This window comes from Triturus cristatus, chromosome 2_2 (genome assembly GCF_964204655.1).
Source record: "Triturus cristatus chromosome 2_2, aTriCri1.1, whole genome shotgun sequence".
In the NCBI taxonomy this organism is placed as follows: Eukaryota; Metazoa; Chordata; class Amphibia; order Caudata; family Salamandridae; genus Triturus; species Triturus cristatus.
In genome coordinates, this window is record NC_140582.1 from 493,333,500 (window position 1) to 493,351,807 (window position 18,308).

At 48.6% G+C, this 18,308-nt stretch overlaps 1 protein-coding gene across 1 annotated transcript in view; it reads left to right on the plus strand.

Moving 5' to 3' along the window:
* The window catches only part of SMARCA5 (SNF2 related chromatin remodeling ATPase 5), a 433,972-nt gene that overhangs the window by 67,460 nt on the left and 348,204 nt on the right, over window positions 1–18,308 (plus strand). The window contains exon 5 of the mRNA XM_085641606.1: window positions 10,469–10,569. Within this exon, the coding sequence (XP_085497732.1) occupies window positions 10,469–10,569 (101 nt within the window). The remainder of the gene's footprint in view (window positions 1–10,468; window positions 10,570–18,308) is intronic.

Consider the following 18,308-nt stretch of genomic DNA (forward strand, 5'->3'; position numbering starts at 1 on the left):
CACAGAGGAAGACTCCCTAACACACTTTTGCACAGTCACAAAAGACAGTACAAACTTTACCCATGTTAAAAGGCATCATTGAACATGCCCCAGAGATATTCAAAGACCCTGTAAGGGCTAGAATTCTCAATCCTCAGATTGACAAAAAAAATATAAACCTGCCCCTAATGATCCAGCCTACGTTAAGGGCTAACTTCCCTTATACTCTCTGGTAGTGACCAATGCTAGAAAGCATGCCAACTCTCAGACCTCCGGTGATGCTCCACCTCCAGACAGAGTCTGAATTACTAGAAGCTTCGGGCAAACTAGTTGCCGCCCATGCAGCTAATCACTGGAGGATAGCTAATGTGCAGGCATTACTTGCCAGGTACGATAGGGTTCATTATGACGAGCTTGAAACCCTAATGCAGCATTTGCCTGATCAATATAAAGCCAATGTGATTTGATTCAGGAGGGCAAGTTAATAACAAATGCATCAATTAAGTGTGCCCTCGATGTAGCAGACACCGCATCTAGATTTATCAACACTAGTGTGTTACTAAGAAGACATGCCTGGCTGCGCATTTCTGGGTTCAGACAAGAAGTGCAGACTACTATTCTCAATCAGCCGTTCAATCACGAACAACTTTTTGGCCCAGGAGTGGATACAGCTTTAGAAAAAATAAAAAAGGACGCAGAGACTGCTAAATCCATGGGAGCATTAGTCTCCATCTACACAATGCTCCATTCAGTGTTCCTTTTATAGAGAAGCATCCAAAAACATCAGTACAGACACTGCTTCGTCCTCCTATGAAAACGACACACGAACATCCCCCAACAAGGGAAATTTTAGAGGTGGGTACGGGGAAAGAACAACAAAGGTAGAGGCTGAGGTAACAACAACACTCGCTCCTCTCCCACTAATATGGAGACTCTCACAGTTCCTACCTGTCTGGAATTCCATCACTACAGACAAGTGGGTAAGACAAATTATCCAGTATGGTTACTGCCTGGAACTTACTGCAACTCCCCTCAACATACCGCCCAAACAACTTTCGATGTCAACGAAACATCTGATTCCTCATCCCCAAAAAAGACGGTACTCCAAAGACCAATACTGGACCTCAGACCTCTCAATCTTTACTGCTTCAACAAGGCGACTTCCTTGCCACACTAGACCTCAAGGACGCCTACTTCCATATTCCCATACACCCTGCTCACAGGAAATATCTACGGTTCACAGTGGACCGCCAACACTATCAGTTCAAAGTTCTGCCATTCGGGGTGACCACAGCACCCAGAGTATTCACAAAGTGCCTCGCGGTAGTAGCAGTGCACTTGCGAAGGCAGCAAATCCATGTATTTCCGTACCTCGACAACTGGCTGATAAAAGCAAAGTCATACAACCAGTGTGTTCACCACACTTATCAAACTATTCAGCTGCTACACAGCTTGGGGTTCACAGTGAACTACGTCAAGTCACACCTTTAACCCTCCTACCTACATCAGTACCTAGGAGCCACAATAGACACTTCCAAAGCTCTAGCATACCCCAACCCAGCCAGGATAGCCAGTATGCAAATCCTCATCACAAATTTCAGCCCCAACACTCTCTTCCAGCCCGAGTGTTTATGCAACTCATAGGAATGATGGCCTATTGCATTTTCATTGTACCGCACGCAAGACTTCAAATGCATCCATTACAGGAATGCTTAGCACGTCAGTGGAACCAGGCTCAAGGTCCATTTACTGATCTGGTGTTGGTGGACAGCCGCACACATCGCTCTCTGCAGTGGTGGAACACACACAACCTTTCCAGAGGGCTGCTGTTCCCAGAGCCAGTTCCACAAATAGTGCTAACAGCGGACGCATCACTCACAGGCTGGGCAGCCCATCTCCTAAACCACACAATTTAAGGCAAGTGGACCACTCAACAAAATCTGCTCCACATCAATCACCTAGAATTACTAGCAATATTTCTAGCGTTAAAGTCATTCCAAGTACATCTCCTTCACAAAACTGTCCTAGTCTGCACCGACAATGACAAGAATGTATTGCATACAAAAACAAGGAGGAGCACACTCAATGCAGCTGTCTCAACTGGCGCAAAGCATATGGAGATGGGCCATTCCACAACCTATATTGTCTGGCACAACATCTTCCAGGAGTGAACAGTCAGATTGCGGATCTGTTGAGTCTTCCGACTCAGCAGATACACGAATGGGAACTTCATCTGCAAGTTCTTCAACCCTTTTTCCACACGTGGGACCACCCAGATATAGATCTGTTCGCCACACACGCAAAATGCCCAACCATTTTGCCAGGTACCCACACCCGTTGTCCAAGGGCAATGGGATATGGATGAACTGGTCAGGCAGATTTGCGTACGCTTTTCCGCCACTCCCACTCATTCCGCTAGTAGTACACAAGCTCAAACAGCAGTGTCTCAAGATGATCCTGGTTGCTCCCAAATGGGCACTTCAACCATGGTTCACTACTCAAACTCTCAGTAGTTCCACACAAAACTTCGTCTCTTCCCCAAGGCTGCTCACGCAGAACCATGGAGAGATAAGGCACCCAGATCCAGCACAACTGAATCTGGCAATCTGGCTCCTGAAATCCTAGAGTTCGGTTACCTCAACCTTCTACCGGACTGTATGAACATTATTAGAGAAGCCAGACGACTCACTACAAGAGCTTGCTATGCAGCTAAATGGAAACGATTAGTCATTTACTGCAATAACAAGAAAATTGACCCGCTAGATGCTTCAATTCAAAACATCATTTACTATTTGCTGCATCTACAAAGATGCAATCTGGCATAATCATCTAAAAGATTACATCTGGCTGCCCTTACCGCCTACCTACAAAACAGACATTTGTCATTGTTTAGAGTACCTTCCATCTAAGCCTTTATGGAAGGCCTTAAAAGGATAATTCCACCCAGACTGCCAGCCTCTCCGGTGTGGAACCTAAACATTGTTCTTACTAGACTCATGGGTCCCCCATTTGAGCCATTACACAAATGTGAATTACAGATCCTTACATGGAAAGTAGCTTTCATTGTCGCAATCACCTCTCTCCGGAGAGTGATATCCAGGCTTTAACAATACAAGAACCATTCTTGCAAATATATCTTAACAGGGTGGTTCTTAGGACAAATCAAAAATTCCTTCCCAAAGTAATCTCTGCTTTCCATCTTAATCAATCATTAGAGTTACCAGTATTTTTCCAAAACCCTGATTCGGTAGCGGAATAGAGCTCTTCACATGCTTGACGTCAAAAGAGCTTTGCTTTATTACATAGACAGGACTAAAGCCTTCAGAAACACAAAACAACTGTTTGTAGCTTTCTCTCCACCTCATAAGGGCATCCCCATCTCCAAAGCTGGAATTGCAAGGTGGATAGTCAAATGCATTCAGATATGCTACCAAAAAGCAAAACTTACATTAACAATTCCCCCTAGGGTTCGTTCAACTCGCAAACTAGGGGTTCCATGAGCTTCTTAGGAAACATTCTCCTAGAAGACATTTGTAAGGCAGCAACATGGTCTACTACACACACCTTCACCAAACACTGTTGTGTAGATGTGAAGGTGAAGCAACAAGCTTCTGTAGGCCAGGCTGTTAAGACACTTTTTAAAACTACTGTAACGATACAGGCGACTACCGCTAGGGGAGACACTGCTGTACAGTCTATGCACAGTGTGAATTCTGCAGCTCGTATGCCTCGAACGGAAAATGCTACTTACCAGTATGCATCTGTTCTTGGCATGTAGATCTGCAGAGATTCACACGCCCACCCACCTCCCCGTAACCTGTATCTGTTCCAGTGTTATCTTACTTAGATACACTCACATGGACATCTTTTCTGTTTCTTACAAACTCCATCATTTCCCATCATGACGAAAAGCAATCTGAGTATGGAGTCGATGACCATGAGCACTATCGTCCAAGGGGGGAGTCGCCTATCTCGTGACTACAAAAGACTTCTCCCAAGACAACAACAAGGTGCAGGCATCCAAGCCCAACACCAGATGGCGATCTATGCACAGTGTGAATCAATGCAGCTCTACATGCCAAGAACAGATGCATACTGGTAAGTAGCATTTTCTTTCTCAGCACATGAAACCCACACTGATGGCAGTGTGGGATTTAAAGACCAATGCACTCAGAGGGCATCTTAGAGATGCCTGCTGAAAACGACCAGCCTGCCACCCTGACTGGTACACACCAGCCTGCCACCAAGAGACCAGTTTCTGGACTGGACCCCCAGGGTGGGAGCCTTTGCTCCCTGAGCCCAGAAACCAAGCCTTTCCTGGGCAGAGGTGTTCACCTCCCCCAGGCCAGGAAGAGCCATCTGTGGCAAGGGAGCTTCAAAGGCCTTGCAGCCTTTGTAATGCAACCACCAGCCTTTCCTGCTATCAGGAGCAGACCTCCCTTCCTGTCTCCTCTCCTTTACAGTGGAAAGACAGGTGGAAAAAATTAGCCAGCCCAGAAGGTGTGCCCACCTCTGCAAACTCCACCCATCCGGTGAAGCCCACTCTTCAGTGCCTGCCATCTTACAGATGGCAGGCACTCCCCAATCAGGATTGGGGATTGTGCTCACTCCCCCACGTGGGATGAGCACACCATACCTCTGAAACGCCCCCTAAATACATTATTTAGGGGACAGCCCTGAACCAAGAAAGCAGACCAGAAACCAGAAGACCGTGCTGAAGCTAACAAGAAGACGGCGCCCACTGACTTGGTTCCAGCCCTACCGGCCTGTGTCCACCTCGAGCCTGCTCCAGTGAAATCTCGGTGTGTCCTGCAGCCAGCAACCTCAAGAAACCTGGAGGACCTGCCTGCCTTCAGTTCCAAAGACTGTCTCCCTTGAACACCCGATTTGTACAACAGACTCCAGCTCCACAAGGGGCCGAGAGTCTGCACCTGACTCCCCTGGCCCGAGTTCAAGTGGCCCAACACCAAGAGGTGGTCTCCCTGGTGATCCTGACCCGAGATCCGGTGATCCCTGACCTGCCTCAAGCAGACTCCTGCAGCCTCAAACCAGAAGGTCCTTTTAACCACGACCATGAGCTGGTAAGATCTGACCCTAAAAAGCACCCCTGCACCCGACGCCCCACGGCCTTGGTTGGCCCAACAGACGGTGCCTAACCAACCCCCAACTTACCACTCCAAGTGGTGGTCGCACCCAGAAGACCTTCGTAACCTAGCCTGCCGTGTGTTGGCAAACCGGAGACTCCCAATTAAAAGCTACAGGGCCCCCTACGCCAAAACAGCACTCTGCCACCCGGCTGCCCCAGTGCTGCTGAAGGTGCACCTTTTGTGCTAGTCTAAACCCCCATTTGTCCTGAGCTTAAGTACAGGAACTTTGCTCCCACAACCCAGTGGCCTGCTAGTCAGCAGCCGCCAACCAGAGGCCCCTCCTATCCCCCATTGGATAAGATTGGGCCTCAGCACCCCGCCACCCTCAGTGCTGCTGAGGGTGTAACGAGTGCATCCTTGACCCTGGGGGACCCCCGAGTCAAACCCCAGAATACGAACTCAAAGTACTTACCTGCTAACCGTTAACACTTATTTTTCTCCATAGGATAACATGGACTGTTTTTCTATGAAAAGTTTAAGTATGGAGTTGGAAAATCCATGACCACCTTTAAAATTGTAACTAAATAACAAACGCTTTTACTTACCTGTTTACAGGAAATTTCCCAGTGCAATATCCAGGTATACTGCACTGTGTAAGAAAAGTTGCATTGCATTATCAGTAGCTACTGTAATACAAACAAATTGCATATACAATTGCAATCCAAACTCTGTTACAACTGCATTACTACTGTGAAGTATTAATTGCTTGCCTGTGCCAGGCTTGCTTGGTTCTAGAAAATAAAATAACTAAAAATATTTTTTATACAAAAACAATTGGTCTGAAGTTCAGTCTTTGGTGTGTGAATTCATTTGCTGACTGTGTACAACAAATGCTTAACACTGTCCTCTGATAAAGCCTTACTGCTCGACCACACTACCACAAATGGAGAGTAAGGTGCGATCTAGCTTTACCTCTGCCTACCTTTGGGGTTGCACTGGAGTCTGTGCACACTATACCTCACTTTGGTATAGTATATACAGAGCCAGCTTCCTACACTATGTAGTTGTAAACGCGCTGGACATTCCTCCAAGGGCTTGGGAGGATGCACAGCTTTTGGACTTGCTTGGTCAGTGCAATTTTTGAGGTACCAGCAGCAAGGCAGAGTTTGGCTGGCAAGTGCAGGGTAAGTCCAGAGTTCTTGCGGTGACTGTTCACTTCTGTCCTCCGGTTCCCATGGAGATGAATCTGAGTTCCTGGTGTCGGGCAGGGGGGACACCTAAATACTGATTTTATGGAAGTGTACAGTTGTAACTAATGGGCTACTTACCCCTGGGGTGACTTCACCCGCCTATATGACCACTTCCTGTGGAGAGTGGGTATATTCGTGACCCAGAGTTCCTAATTTCGCCAAATTCAAAATGATTAAATCCTTTCTTGGTTGTCCACTTCAGATGGCCCATATTAAGGGTGTGCCTAGCCTGAAAGTGCAACATGCCTACTGGCTAATTTTCCGACCTGCTCTGTTGCCAAGTGGGCCTCAAGGGAGGGGGTGGTTATCCCCAGGTCTGGGGTGAAGCCAAGGTCTCATATCAAAGGTGGCGGAGGCTTTGAAGCCTCTGGCCTAGATCTGCTAAATCACTAGACATCCTGCTGGAGGAGATGGGAACACCTTTCTCCAGAGCAGGCATTGTTTTTGGACTCCAAGCCCGGGCTGTCACCTACAGGGGGGTCAAACTTGCCCATGGTGGTAGTCTGGATGATGCCAGTCAGCCAGCACATTAGAGGACTAGTAGGTTTTCATGGGGCACCTCTAAGGTGCCCTCTGGGTGCATATCACAGAATATCCGACATCTATACTGGCATCAGTATAGATTTATTGAGATAAGGTTTTTGATACCAGACACCATTATTTTCAGTACAGCAATTATGTAGCTGGGTAACTCGTAGTGACCAGTGCCCAGTTCATACAATGGTACCAGGTATCACAGGGGCATACCTGCTTCTGCAGGTATGCCCTCGTGTATTATAATGCACCCTGCCTTAGGGCCCCAAGGCCTGCAGTAGGGGTGACTTGCATATAAGACCTGCAGTGTATTTGGGCAGGGCACACACAGTATGCAATGTGTTTTTAGAAGGGGAGTCATTCAGTGCCAGTCTGTAGGAAGCTTGCTCTGTAATGTGCAAAGTACAGTGGATCCCCAGAGTTCTAGCAGAGGCTAAAGTAGATTATACATTACTCGTTTGTGATTGTGTGTTTGAGCAGTCAAGCTATCAGGAGGGTACTGTTGAGCATTTGTTGTGTACAAACTGGTAAGGAATGTGGTCACACACTCAAAGACTGAATCCAGACCAATTGTTGGTATTTAAAGGTTATTTTGTTAGTTTATTTCTAGAACCAAGATTTACTTAGTAGCAGGTAAGTGAAACTCATCATACAGTGTGACTCTTCAAAATACAGAACACTGATTTTGTAGGAACCTTCAGATTACTTTTTCAATAGAGAAAATGATTGGTAAACTGTTCAAAAATTATTGTAATTACTTTTTGATTACTTTTGGATTACTTCTATATGACTGATCTATTTTGATATGAAACCCACTCCTAACAGTTCACACCACACAGGACATTTGTAAGCAGGTCAACTCTTGTGCAAGTGCAGTGTAAGATAGTTCAACACTTAAAAGAATTTTCAAACCCACCATTCAGTCCTATGGGAAAAAACGAAGTGTTAAGTTACAGGTGAGAAACGGTTTTGGAATTGGGGTTTTGGGGGGAAAGAACCAAGGTTCGGGTTGGCACTCAAAGGGCGCCACCAGCAGCACTCGGGTGGCCAGGTGCAGAGTGCCAATGTTAGCCAAAGGGGCTAGGGGGCACCTCGGCTGGGGACTGCTCACGGACAAGCCTTTTGGTCTTAGGAGCAAAGCTCCTCAGGGCAAAGGGAGCCCCAGGTTGGCACAAAGTCCACACCACCAGCAGCGCAGGGGTGGCCGGGTGCTGGGTGCTTAGGTGTCTGGAGCCCTATGCAATCCTATGAAGTTAGCTGGTTTGGGATTTTGGCTGCAGGCTCGGTCCAGGAAGTCTACCGGTAGGAACCAACAGCTGGGCAGGCAAGTTGGAGGGCTTGGGACGTAAGTGCACCTCAGGTACTCTTCTCCAGAGCGCAGGGCAGATGGATGAAGGGGTGCCTTTTGAGGTTGGGTTTCACATTACTGGGCCGCTTGCAGTGGGGGGCGGGTGGGCTACGGGAGTAGGGGGCTCTCTGTGCAGAGGCTGCAGGTGATGTCTGAGTCCTGGAGGGGTCAACACACACTGAACCCGGACTCTTGAGCGCTGGGGGACTTCACTGGGACCAATGGACCATTTGGACTCTGGCCGTAGTCGAATGGTGCAGTGGTGGTTTCAGGCATCAAGTTTCTTCGTCCTTAACAGGCTGTCTCTTTGGAGTCTCTTTTGAACAGAGCTGCTGTTACGCAGAATATTCAATCTTTGTTGAAGGCAGCCAGTCCTCTCAGGGGTTCTGTAGGTCGCTGGCTACAGGGCAAGTCAACTTTTGGCGCAGGATCTCTGAAAACTGCAGACGGGCCAGTAGCACTGGGCACAAATTAGTTCTTCTCTACAGTCTCCTTTGCTGTGCGGCGACTTCCGTCCTTCGTAGGTTGCAGGAATCTGCCTTCTGGGTTCAGGGCTGCCCCTAAATACTGTATTTAGGGGGTCTGTGGGTAGGAGCCAATGGAATACTTACCTTAGGTTGACTACACACTTGATGTGCTCATTCCACATGAAGTGAGTGAGCACATTTCATAACCTTGATTTGGGGGGGGGGGGGGGGATGTCCTCCATCAGCATGATGACGGGCACTGAGGAGTGGGCTTCACCTCTTCTCCACCACCTGAGGGGTGAGGTTGCCAGAGGTGGGCACACCTGCCGGGCTTGTTAACTTTTCCAGCCTGTCTTCCCACCGAAATTGGTGGAGAAGACCGGAAGCGGGTGTTCTCCTGCCAGCAGGAGGGGCGGGGGTTGCAGCGTAAAGGCAGCGGCGGGGGTTGCAGCGCAAAGGCAGCAGGGCCTTTGAAGCTGCTCAACCCTTCCTGACCTGGGGGAGGTGTTAGGACCTCTGCCCAGGAAAGACTTTGTTTCTGGACCCAACGAGCGAGGGCTCTCACCTTGGGGGTACAGAAACACGTCTTGTGGTGGCAGGTTGGTGTTTACCAGTCACTAAACCCACCAGAGTCTGGTGTGGTTTAGCGGTCTCCTCTAGAAGGGACCCTGGAGTGCACGGGCTAATAAATGCGACGCTGGAATCCATGCAGGTTTGTTATTCTGAGATGTTCGATACCAAACATCCCAGGATTCAGTAAAGAAATTATGGTGCTGTGAAACTCATAATGACAAGTTTCCAGACCATATGCTCTTATGACTTTACTGGACTCTGGGTCATATCTAAGAATGGACTTGGATATTATAGGGGCCGATCTGCTCATGCCGATAGGTCCTCACATGAGTTACAGTGCACCCTGCCTTAAGGGTGACTTACCTATGTCCTTGGGCAGTAACTGGTATGCATGGCACACAGGGATCTGTTACATGTCGACTTTTCACTTTTGGCTGCACTAAAACACACAGACTGCAATGGCAGTGGTGCATGTTTGTGGTGAGAGGTCTCGGAGGGTGGCATAATGCATGCTGCAGCCCTCGGAGGCCTATTTCTGGCTACCATGCCCTTTGGTACCATAGGTATCCCTTAACACGGACTTACAGGTAGGCCAGAGTTGTACCTGATGTGGAAAACAATGGTAAAATTTAGGGGTGGACTACCGGTACTGGGGTCTGGTTAACAGGAGCCCAGTACACACTCCGTTGCATCAAGTACTAGGCAAAGTGTGTGTGTTTTTGTCTCTTAGGGTGGTATAATACATGCTGCATCCCATAGTTACCCTCTCCAGTACCCATGCCCTGGGTACCATATGTACCCTTTACCAGGGACGTACAAGGGTGCAAAACTCCTTGCCAATTGGATTACAGTTGAACATATTTTGCAGTTTTTAGGAAAAGAGATCTGGCACTGGGGCCTGTTTAGCTGGGACCTGGTGCACATCCATCCAGACCAGTGGGCAAAAAGTGGGGATGAAAATTTCAAAAAGGTACACTTCCTACATGTATAATCTTTTTTTTCTTTCCATAAGGTCTTTGGTTCAATGTTCTTAGTCTTAATCCTTGGAACCTTGGTTTCCTCACCATGGCAAGGCAGTTCGGTTTGCAAATATAAGGTGTCAATGTAGTACTTCCACATGGGGCTATGTGAGGTAGCCATCCTTTGGTCCTTCTGGGATGCTGTGCTGGTTGGCCTTTTTTTTTTTTTTTGTTGCCTCGTTTTTAATTAATTCTAACATTTCTTTGATAGATGTTAAGCATGGCAAAATGAGAGATTATCAGGTCAGAGGGTTGAACTGGCTCATTTCCTTATATGAAAATGGAATCAACGGTATCCTTGCCGATGAAATGGTAAGTTAGATTTAAAACATTATTATTATTATTATTTAAAAAAATAAATAAATGTTTAACCCTGCATCCTCCCAAAGCATATTGCTAACATTTTGACAACTTCTGACTGGGTAGAAATGGCCACAGAATGTTCAGAAGTTGACTGTTGTTCCTGGGTCAAACCTCGGTTTGGAAGAGTCCTTCAGTGAAATGGTGCCCATAGTAATAGGTTAAAAGCTTAGTGGTGAGTAGCTTATACCCTTATGACTTTAGTTTTGCTGTTTGATATTGAGGCCAGGCTGAAATATTTGTAGTGGAAAGCTCTCCAGTGCTTATGATAGATTTCCATCCTCCAATACAGGAGTGATTCATGACAGATTTCCATCTCCTGCACAGTGAGAACCAGAAGGCTGTGATTTACAATGTAGCATGCTTACAACCACTCATATCAGATGGTGTAGTGACTTTTTGTTATTACCCTGGTAAAATAGCAGGAATCTTTTTTTTGAAGATTTAATTCCCCACGATGGCACTGAACCTTAACATTGCAGGAATGCTATTCAAGTTTTAGCCCCTGGGCCCTTCGGCTGAAATTTGTTTTCACCATTTGTTTACTTTATCATACAAAGTCATGAAAGGGCTTGCTGAAGTATTAAAAATGGAGATGAGAGAGCCATAGTTTGCTCTCACGAGTACTCAACAGCAAGGTAAACTCCAGGCTTACCCTATTTCTGTGGTAAGAGTAGAGTTAATGTTTTGAAAACATGTAGCTCAATCAATGTACAGCATCCCCCTAAAAGAGTAAATTCAAACTATCTGTTGTAGAGGAAGAAAACTGTAGATCTTTGTTTTCTGGTTTGAGAAAAGGATTATTAAGTAGTGCGTTTAAGGTTGTGTGCATCAGTTTTGCATTTCTATCTGTTCCGCCCAAACCAAGATACTTGCAACGAAGTTCCTAGAGCACTTTGTTTAATGACTTGATGCTAGAAAATACTGAATGCGGATCGTTTGGATGGTTCAAAACACTGAAAAGAGAAACATTTTAACCTTAAACTTTCTGTAAAGATCATCTTAAGCAAGTTATAACATGTTTGTACGAGCACGTTTGGCTGTAGATATACATGCTGTGCAGACTCCTGCCATCTGGTGCTGGGCCCTGATGTGTGCAACTTGTTTTTCTTCAAAGACATCTTTCGAGTCCGGAGGTACTGTGACTCCTGCTCTTGCTGGTAATGCGCATAGTCATAGACTCCATTGTTTATTTTCTTTCCGATGTCTTGTTCAGAAGTGCTCCTGTGCTCTGGTTCGACACCACCGTGGTGCTCTGTTCAGTTTATATGCGTTTCGTCCCTCCTTCGGTATTTTCAGTTGTTTATCTTTTGTTTTGGGTCGAGGATTCCTGCTTCGACCGGGCAGCTCTCCATCGACCTATGCCCCACTTGTGCCTTCCTCCTTCAAGGCCACTTTCAGTTTCTCCCCCCAGCACCCCATCATGTCTCCTTGGGCACCATTTTGCTACTGCCCATGCTGCCACTCGAAATACCCTCAGAGTGATCTTGATCAGGTCTGTAATTTTTGGTTATCCCCAAGGCTTAACAAGGATGACTGCGATGCCTGCCGCTCCTTCCATTCTAGGAATATCCTCTGACTGTCTGGCTCGAATCCTTGAGATGTAGCGTAGGTGACACCATGGACCTTTTCATTTCCGAGGACATTGAGAAGGAACACATTCCCCAACTGTCAGCCGCAGCGCAGGAGACTTTCTCCCCTGACCACTACTCTGGCACTGAACTGGAGATCAGGATCTTCCACCAGCGCAGCCAGCTGTGAGCACAGTGCTCCTTCCCCCTTGGATATCGCTTGCAAGCTTAGCAGCCCCTTCCCAAGGGTCGTCCAGCCACTCTGGAGCACCAGAGTCAGACCGCCAGGCCACCACTGAAGGCCATGGTTGGCACTGACCACCATCTTTGGACACAATGGCCAGTTCCACCTCTGCACCTAAGAAACCATTGAGGCTAACTGCTTTGGTGCCGCCTGGCGCTGACCCGACCAGCGTAGCTGCCAACTTTGGCATCTGAAGCTAAATCTGCATCAGAGCTGAGGTTCTTGCACCGATCACAAAGACCAACCACGGCTATCAGACAGTCTCATCAATTCTCCATAAACCAAGAGGAGATCGACACACGGCAGAAGCATTTAATGGTACATCCCCACATGGCCCGGATTCTCACCAGTCCTCTGGGATCTGCTGCTCAGCCATTCAAATGACAGCTGTCCTTCGCGAAAGACTTGGACTTACCACCTCCACCCAAGCAGCGCACAATACTGGATAAGGCTACTAGCAATTTGCCTGCCACTCTCCCACAACCTCATCTTGCTCCAAGCACTTTCCCTCCCCATCCACTTCTTCAGGAGACCCCTTTCCTTAAACACCTCATGGGTCACCTCACTCTGACATAAGGGACTAAGTGGGAGGGGATGTCTTCAACACTTCACCACAAGGTGCTCGGTAGGTCCCCTATGATGCTGACCCACTGGGGGACACAGATCCCGGTACTCTGCCCATCCCTCCCCTCCTGAAGACTCCTCATTTTCCATGAACTGATTTGTAGGGCTGCCTCCCTCTGTACAGTCTTTGGAGGAGGGAGACTTCTTTTTGAGACCTTGTCCTCCACTCGCCACTCATCTCAGTACCTCCGCCTCCTTTAAGGCATGCAGGGTCACACCACGAACATCTTTCACAAACTTGTTTGCACCATGGTTATCACACCAAGGGAGGACAAAAAGGAAAGCTTCCCCTAGTGACCCCCTGTAAATTTGTGGCTAGTTCCTGCCGGACTCTCTAGTGGTCACAACTACTCGTAAAACGGCTAACTCTCAGGCTACTGGTGATACCCCTCCACCCGATAGAGTAAAGGGATAGATGCTGCAGGTAAGACTGTATTTGGGCAGTTGGATCACCATTTGTGAATTGCCAATTCCATTGGGCGGCACTCTAGGTATGACTGAGCCCATTGGGATGAGATAGATGGAGCTCCTCAAACATCTCCCAGAGGAGCACAGGAAAAGGGGCCATGAGATTGTCTCTGGTGGAAACCGTAAGGGGGGCGGGGGAGGGGGGGGAGTTTGGGTGGTCAACCCCAGTGTCCTTCCATGCAGGCATGTCTGGCTCCGTATCTTCGGCTTCAAGCCAGAAATCCAGCAAAACGTGCTCAACCTGCCGTTCGATGGCTAACATCTGTTCAGCCCACGCATTGACCTGATGTTGGGGGGAAAAGAGAAAGATACAGAGACTGCAAATGCGATGGGTGCCCTTCTGACACCGAATCAATGTGGCTCCTTTTGCTGCAAGTCCTACTGTGGGGGCTCAAAGACCACCTCCGCCAAGCCTCCACCTCGTACCAACGTCCACAGGCCCAACCGTCTTCTCCCAGAGGCTACTTTAGATGGTCCTACAGAGGTAACAACTTGAAAGGCAGGGGTAAAGGTGGCTCCCGCAAAGGTGCTTTTACTGCCACCACCACTAGGCCCTGACTTGTCTCTCCTTACCCCAATCATTCAATACCTGCCCTGTGGAAGGCAGTGTCTTTCCTGCTTGGCAGAACTCCACCTCCGGCCAGTGGGTGTATTGTTTGGAGCTCACTTACTTGTCTCCCACCATTCCACTTCACAAGCTCTCCCCAGAACATCAAAGCTACTCTGATAAGAGGTCCAAGTGCACCTTCTCAAAGAGGCCATAGAACCATCTTCAGCAGGGCAGAGGGGGGGGCGGGTGTGTGTGTGTGTGTGTGTGTGTAAGTAAAAATATATGCGCAAGGCCGGGGATCCAGCTGAAACACATAACTGCACCTAAATAAACTTCTTTGAACTAGAACTGTGGTGTCTGTATCTGGCGGTTGGAATCGGAACGCTGGAGCTGGTTGTATATTTATTTCCAGATCACTTCCACATGGTTACTATTCAAGATGTCATCCCGCTGCTACAACTTAATGGCTGCTCTCAACCTGAAGGATGCTTATTTCCACATACCAATCCACCTAGCACATCGCCGGTATCTTAGGGTTTGTAGTCGGCAGTAGGCATTACCAGTTCAAGGTATTCCCCTTCAGGGGTCACCACTGCAACCTGGGTGTCCCCAAGTACATTGCGGTGGTGGCAGCTCTTCTGCGCAGACAGGACGTTCATGTCTTCCACCTATTTTGACAACTGGCTATCAAGAATGCCACCCGTTAAAATTTCTGCGAACTCTGCTCATAATAAACCTCCCTCACCAACTAGGGTTTGCCATCAACGCTTTAAAATTCCTCCTCCAACCACTCCAGATATAGCCCTCTCGGGGACATTCCTCAACTCCAAAGTTGGCATGGCTTATCCAAACATTGTCAGGATACAGTCCATCCAGGATTACTAATCACTCTCTTTCAACCAGGCTAGCAAATCACGGTCAGGGCAGTCATGCACCGTCTCAGCTTGATGGCCTCCTGTATTGCCATAGTGCCCCATGCCAGGGGCAGTCTTTTCTCAACCCAGTTCCGCAGAGGACTACTTTCCTCTTTCTTTGCATGGATATCTCTTTAAATACATCGCTTCACATTCCATCCTAACTCGCTGTGCAGGAAAATACAATGGAGTTGGTGACCATGCCCATTACCAATATTACCGCATGACTCTAAATGTTAATGAAGAAAAACAACTTGCACTCATCTAGGCCCGACCCTAGATGGAAGGATTATGCGCAGCATGTGAATCAACAGCACTACATGTAAGCAGATTCTTACTGGGAAAATAACCTTTTTATTTTTGCCATATCCAGCCGCCTTAGCATATTGGCTGCAGGTGAGACACCAGTCCCAGCAATTGAAGACCAGGTCTTAACACATTCAAGCACAAATACCTAATCTTCGTTGTTTAAGTGATTGGTGGTTGGAGTTTCAGCTTTGATGGTATTAAAGCACAGTATGTATCACTTATTTGATTAGTTGATGCCTTCAAGAGAGCATTGTTTAAAAGTACCTCTTGCTGCCTGGCAATCTAACCCAGGTGTCCATTGGGTCAGACTTATATCGGTGTTGTAAATAAATGGGTGCCACCTATTCGGAACCTAAACGTTCGAGGCATGTGGGCTGCTGAATTCATATGTGCATAGATCGCCGCCTAGTGTTGGGTCCGGATGTTTGCACGTTGTTGTCCTGGAAGAGTCTTCGAAGTATCCTGAGATAGGTGACTCCTCCCCTGGACCACAGTGCGCATGGGCATCCTCTCCATCCTCAGATTGTTTTTTTCCGCCATTGGGTTCGGATGTGCTTATCTTGACTCAAGTTAGGAAAATCTAGTTTCAGGCCAAAAGGCCTTTAGTTCTCGACGGTACTGTTCCCAATCGGTATCGACAGTTTACAGGCTAGTTTAGCGACTTTAACAACTTTTCGGATCCATTAAATCCGACCATCGACCGAACTTCGACGATGGAATCGAGGACCCCATTCAAGCGGTGTCCTGTTTGCCACGCCAAATACCCCCATATCGACGTCCACCCGGTGTGTAACAAATGCCTCTCACCGGATCATGACGAATCGAAATGCATGGCCTGTGCCCGATTCCGATCCAAGAAGACTCTACGGAATCGACGAGCCGCGCGACTGGAAGCGCGACTGGAAGCGCAGCAAGCGGCACCGGCCCCGGCCCCGACCAACATCTTCAGCACCGAGGACGAAGATGTCGAAAGCGTGGAAAATGCACCCTCCAGCCTCACTTCCGAACACGGTTCCCGATCGGAAGATGTCGATGAAGAGGTTTTTTCACAGGGAAGAAGCCGACGATGAGGTAGGAGACTACGACGAGGCCTTAGGGGCCGAAGAAGGTAGCTCCGGTGAGGAGCAAGGCCTACCCGTCCGAATGGAGGATATCCCAGTGAGTCAGTCGACGGCTCCGGTCGAGGGATCGCCTTCGGGCCTTACCCAAGACCAATCCCGCAGTTCCTCGGCCCCGGCCACGGACGTTCAACGAGAGCCATTGTTACCTACAAAGACTGGTTTCCCTACCACGAAACCGAAACCAATCATCGCACCGGTTCAACAGAAACCGAAAGTGAAACTGACACTGGTCGGCTCGGACCACCACACCTTCGACGCCAGCCAAACCCGTCGGCTCCGACCGCACCAAAAGGGACTTCGGCGCCGAACTCGCTGCAGCCGATGTCGGCGCCGACCCAAGAAGAAAATCCATCGGTACCGTCAAAGCGCCAGGGCCCCCGGCACCGAAGCAATCTGCACCAGCCATCAAGGTGAAAATGGCCACTGCATCGCTATCCACCTCGAAGGCACCTAAGATACATTCATCGACGCCGTCGACGGCTACTACCCCTCCTCGGCTCGATGACCCAATGACTTCGAAGAAGTCCACACCTGCCTCGACGGAACCTCTCGGCGCCAAAGAACCGTCGGCGTTCCAGGTGCAACAAGTGGCAGCGTCCTTGCAACGCATCAAGGAAAAGGCAGCCCTCCAAACCTCGTCGGGCTCCGAACCGAAAAGGGCACAGAAGGCACCTTCGGCACCGGCCAACATCACCTTTGGTTTGCCGCCATCCACGGCGCCAAAGATGTTCGAAATCAGAACCCGCATTACCCAGACAAGGTCCCCATCTACCGAACACTCGACTACATCGCCGTCCCACTTCATCGACGCCGACACCGGCAGGCTTATGCTCCGAAAGCGGAAGATCACTTCAGGGCACGCTTTGGACTCTTATAGGATCCCGCTAAAACAAAAAATGCCGGCGGAATCGGAACCAGTTCTTTATGAACGCATCCACACCTCTTACACAGATCCATCATTCTCTCCAACGCACTCCGACACGGATGCAGTGGAGGACTACATGGGTGACGACGCCACGTACCCCGAAGACATGGACCCTGAGGGCCAGCAAGACCCTGATCAGGTCTGGGATGACCCCGTAGAGCCAGGTGCCGCTCTGGATACACAGGACACACAACTTTATGGCGCAAAAACGTCCCCAACAGAGGACACTGCTGCATTCAACGCCCTCATTGAACGGGCCGCAGCCAATCATGGAGTGCAACTCCACTCAGACACTATCGAGGATGATTTCTTGGTGGACACTTTCGCATCCTCCGAGGACTGTAAAAACTCTGCCCATGTTAAAAGGTGTCCTCAAGCCAGCAAAGGACATTTTCAAAGAGACCACCAGGGCACGGGTAATAAACCCCAGGATCGAGAAAAAATACAAACCCGCACCTGGGGACCCCACGTACATTAGGAGCCAATTGCCTCTGGACTCCATTGTGGTTGCCAATGCTCTCAAACGGGCACACTCGCAGACAACTGGTGATGCTCCTCCCCCGGACAAAGAGTCCAAGGTTCTAGAGACCTCCGGCAAACGGATTGCAGCCCAGGCAGCAAACATATGGCGCATCGCCAATACACAGGCCCTCCTAGCTCGCTACGACCGCTCACACTATGACACGTTAGAGTCCCTACTCCAACACCTACCAGACGAGTACAAAGAGGCAGCGGAGCTCCTCATCAGGGAGGGACAACTGCTCACAAACGCATCCATCAAGTGTGCACTAGATGCTGCAGACACTGCTGCAAGGGCAATAAACACCAGCGTCATGCTACGACGACACGCCTGGTTACGAATCTCCGGATTCAAACCTGAGGTCCAAAATAACATCCTCAATCAACCGGTCAACCCCGACTACTTATTTGGACCGGAGGTTGACGCCACCTTAGAAAAGATTAAA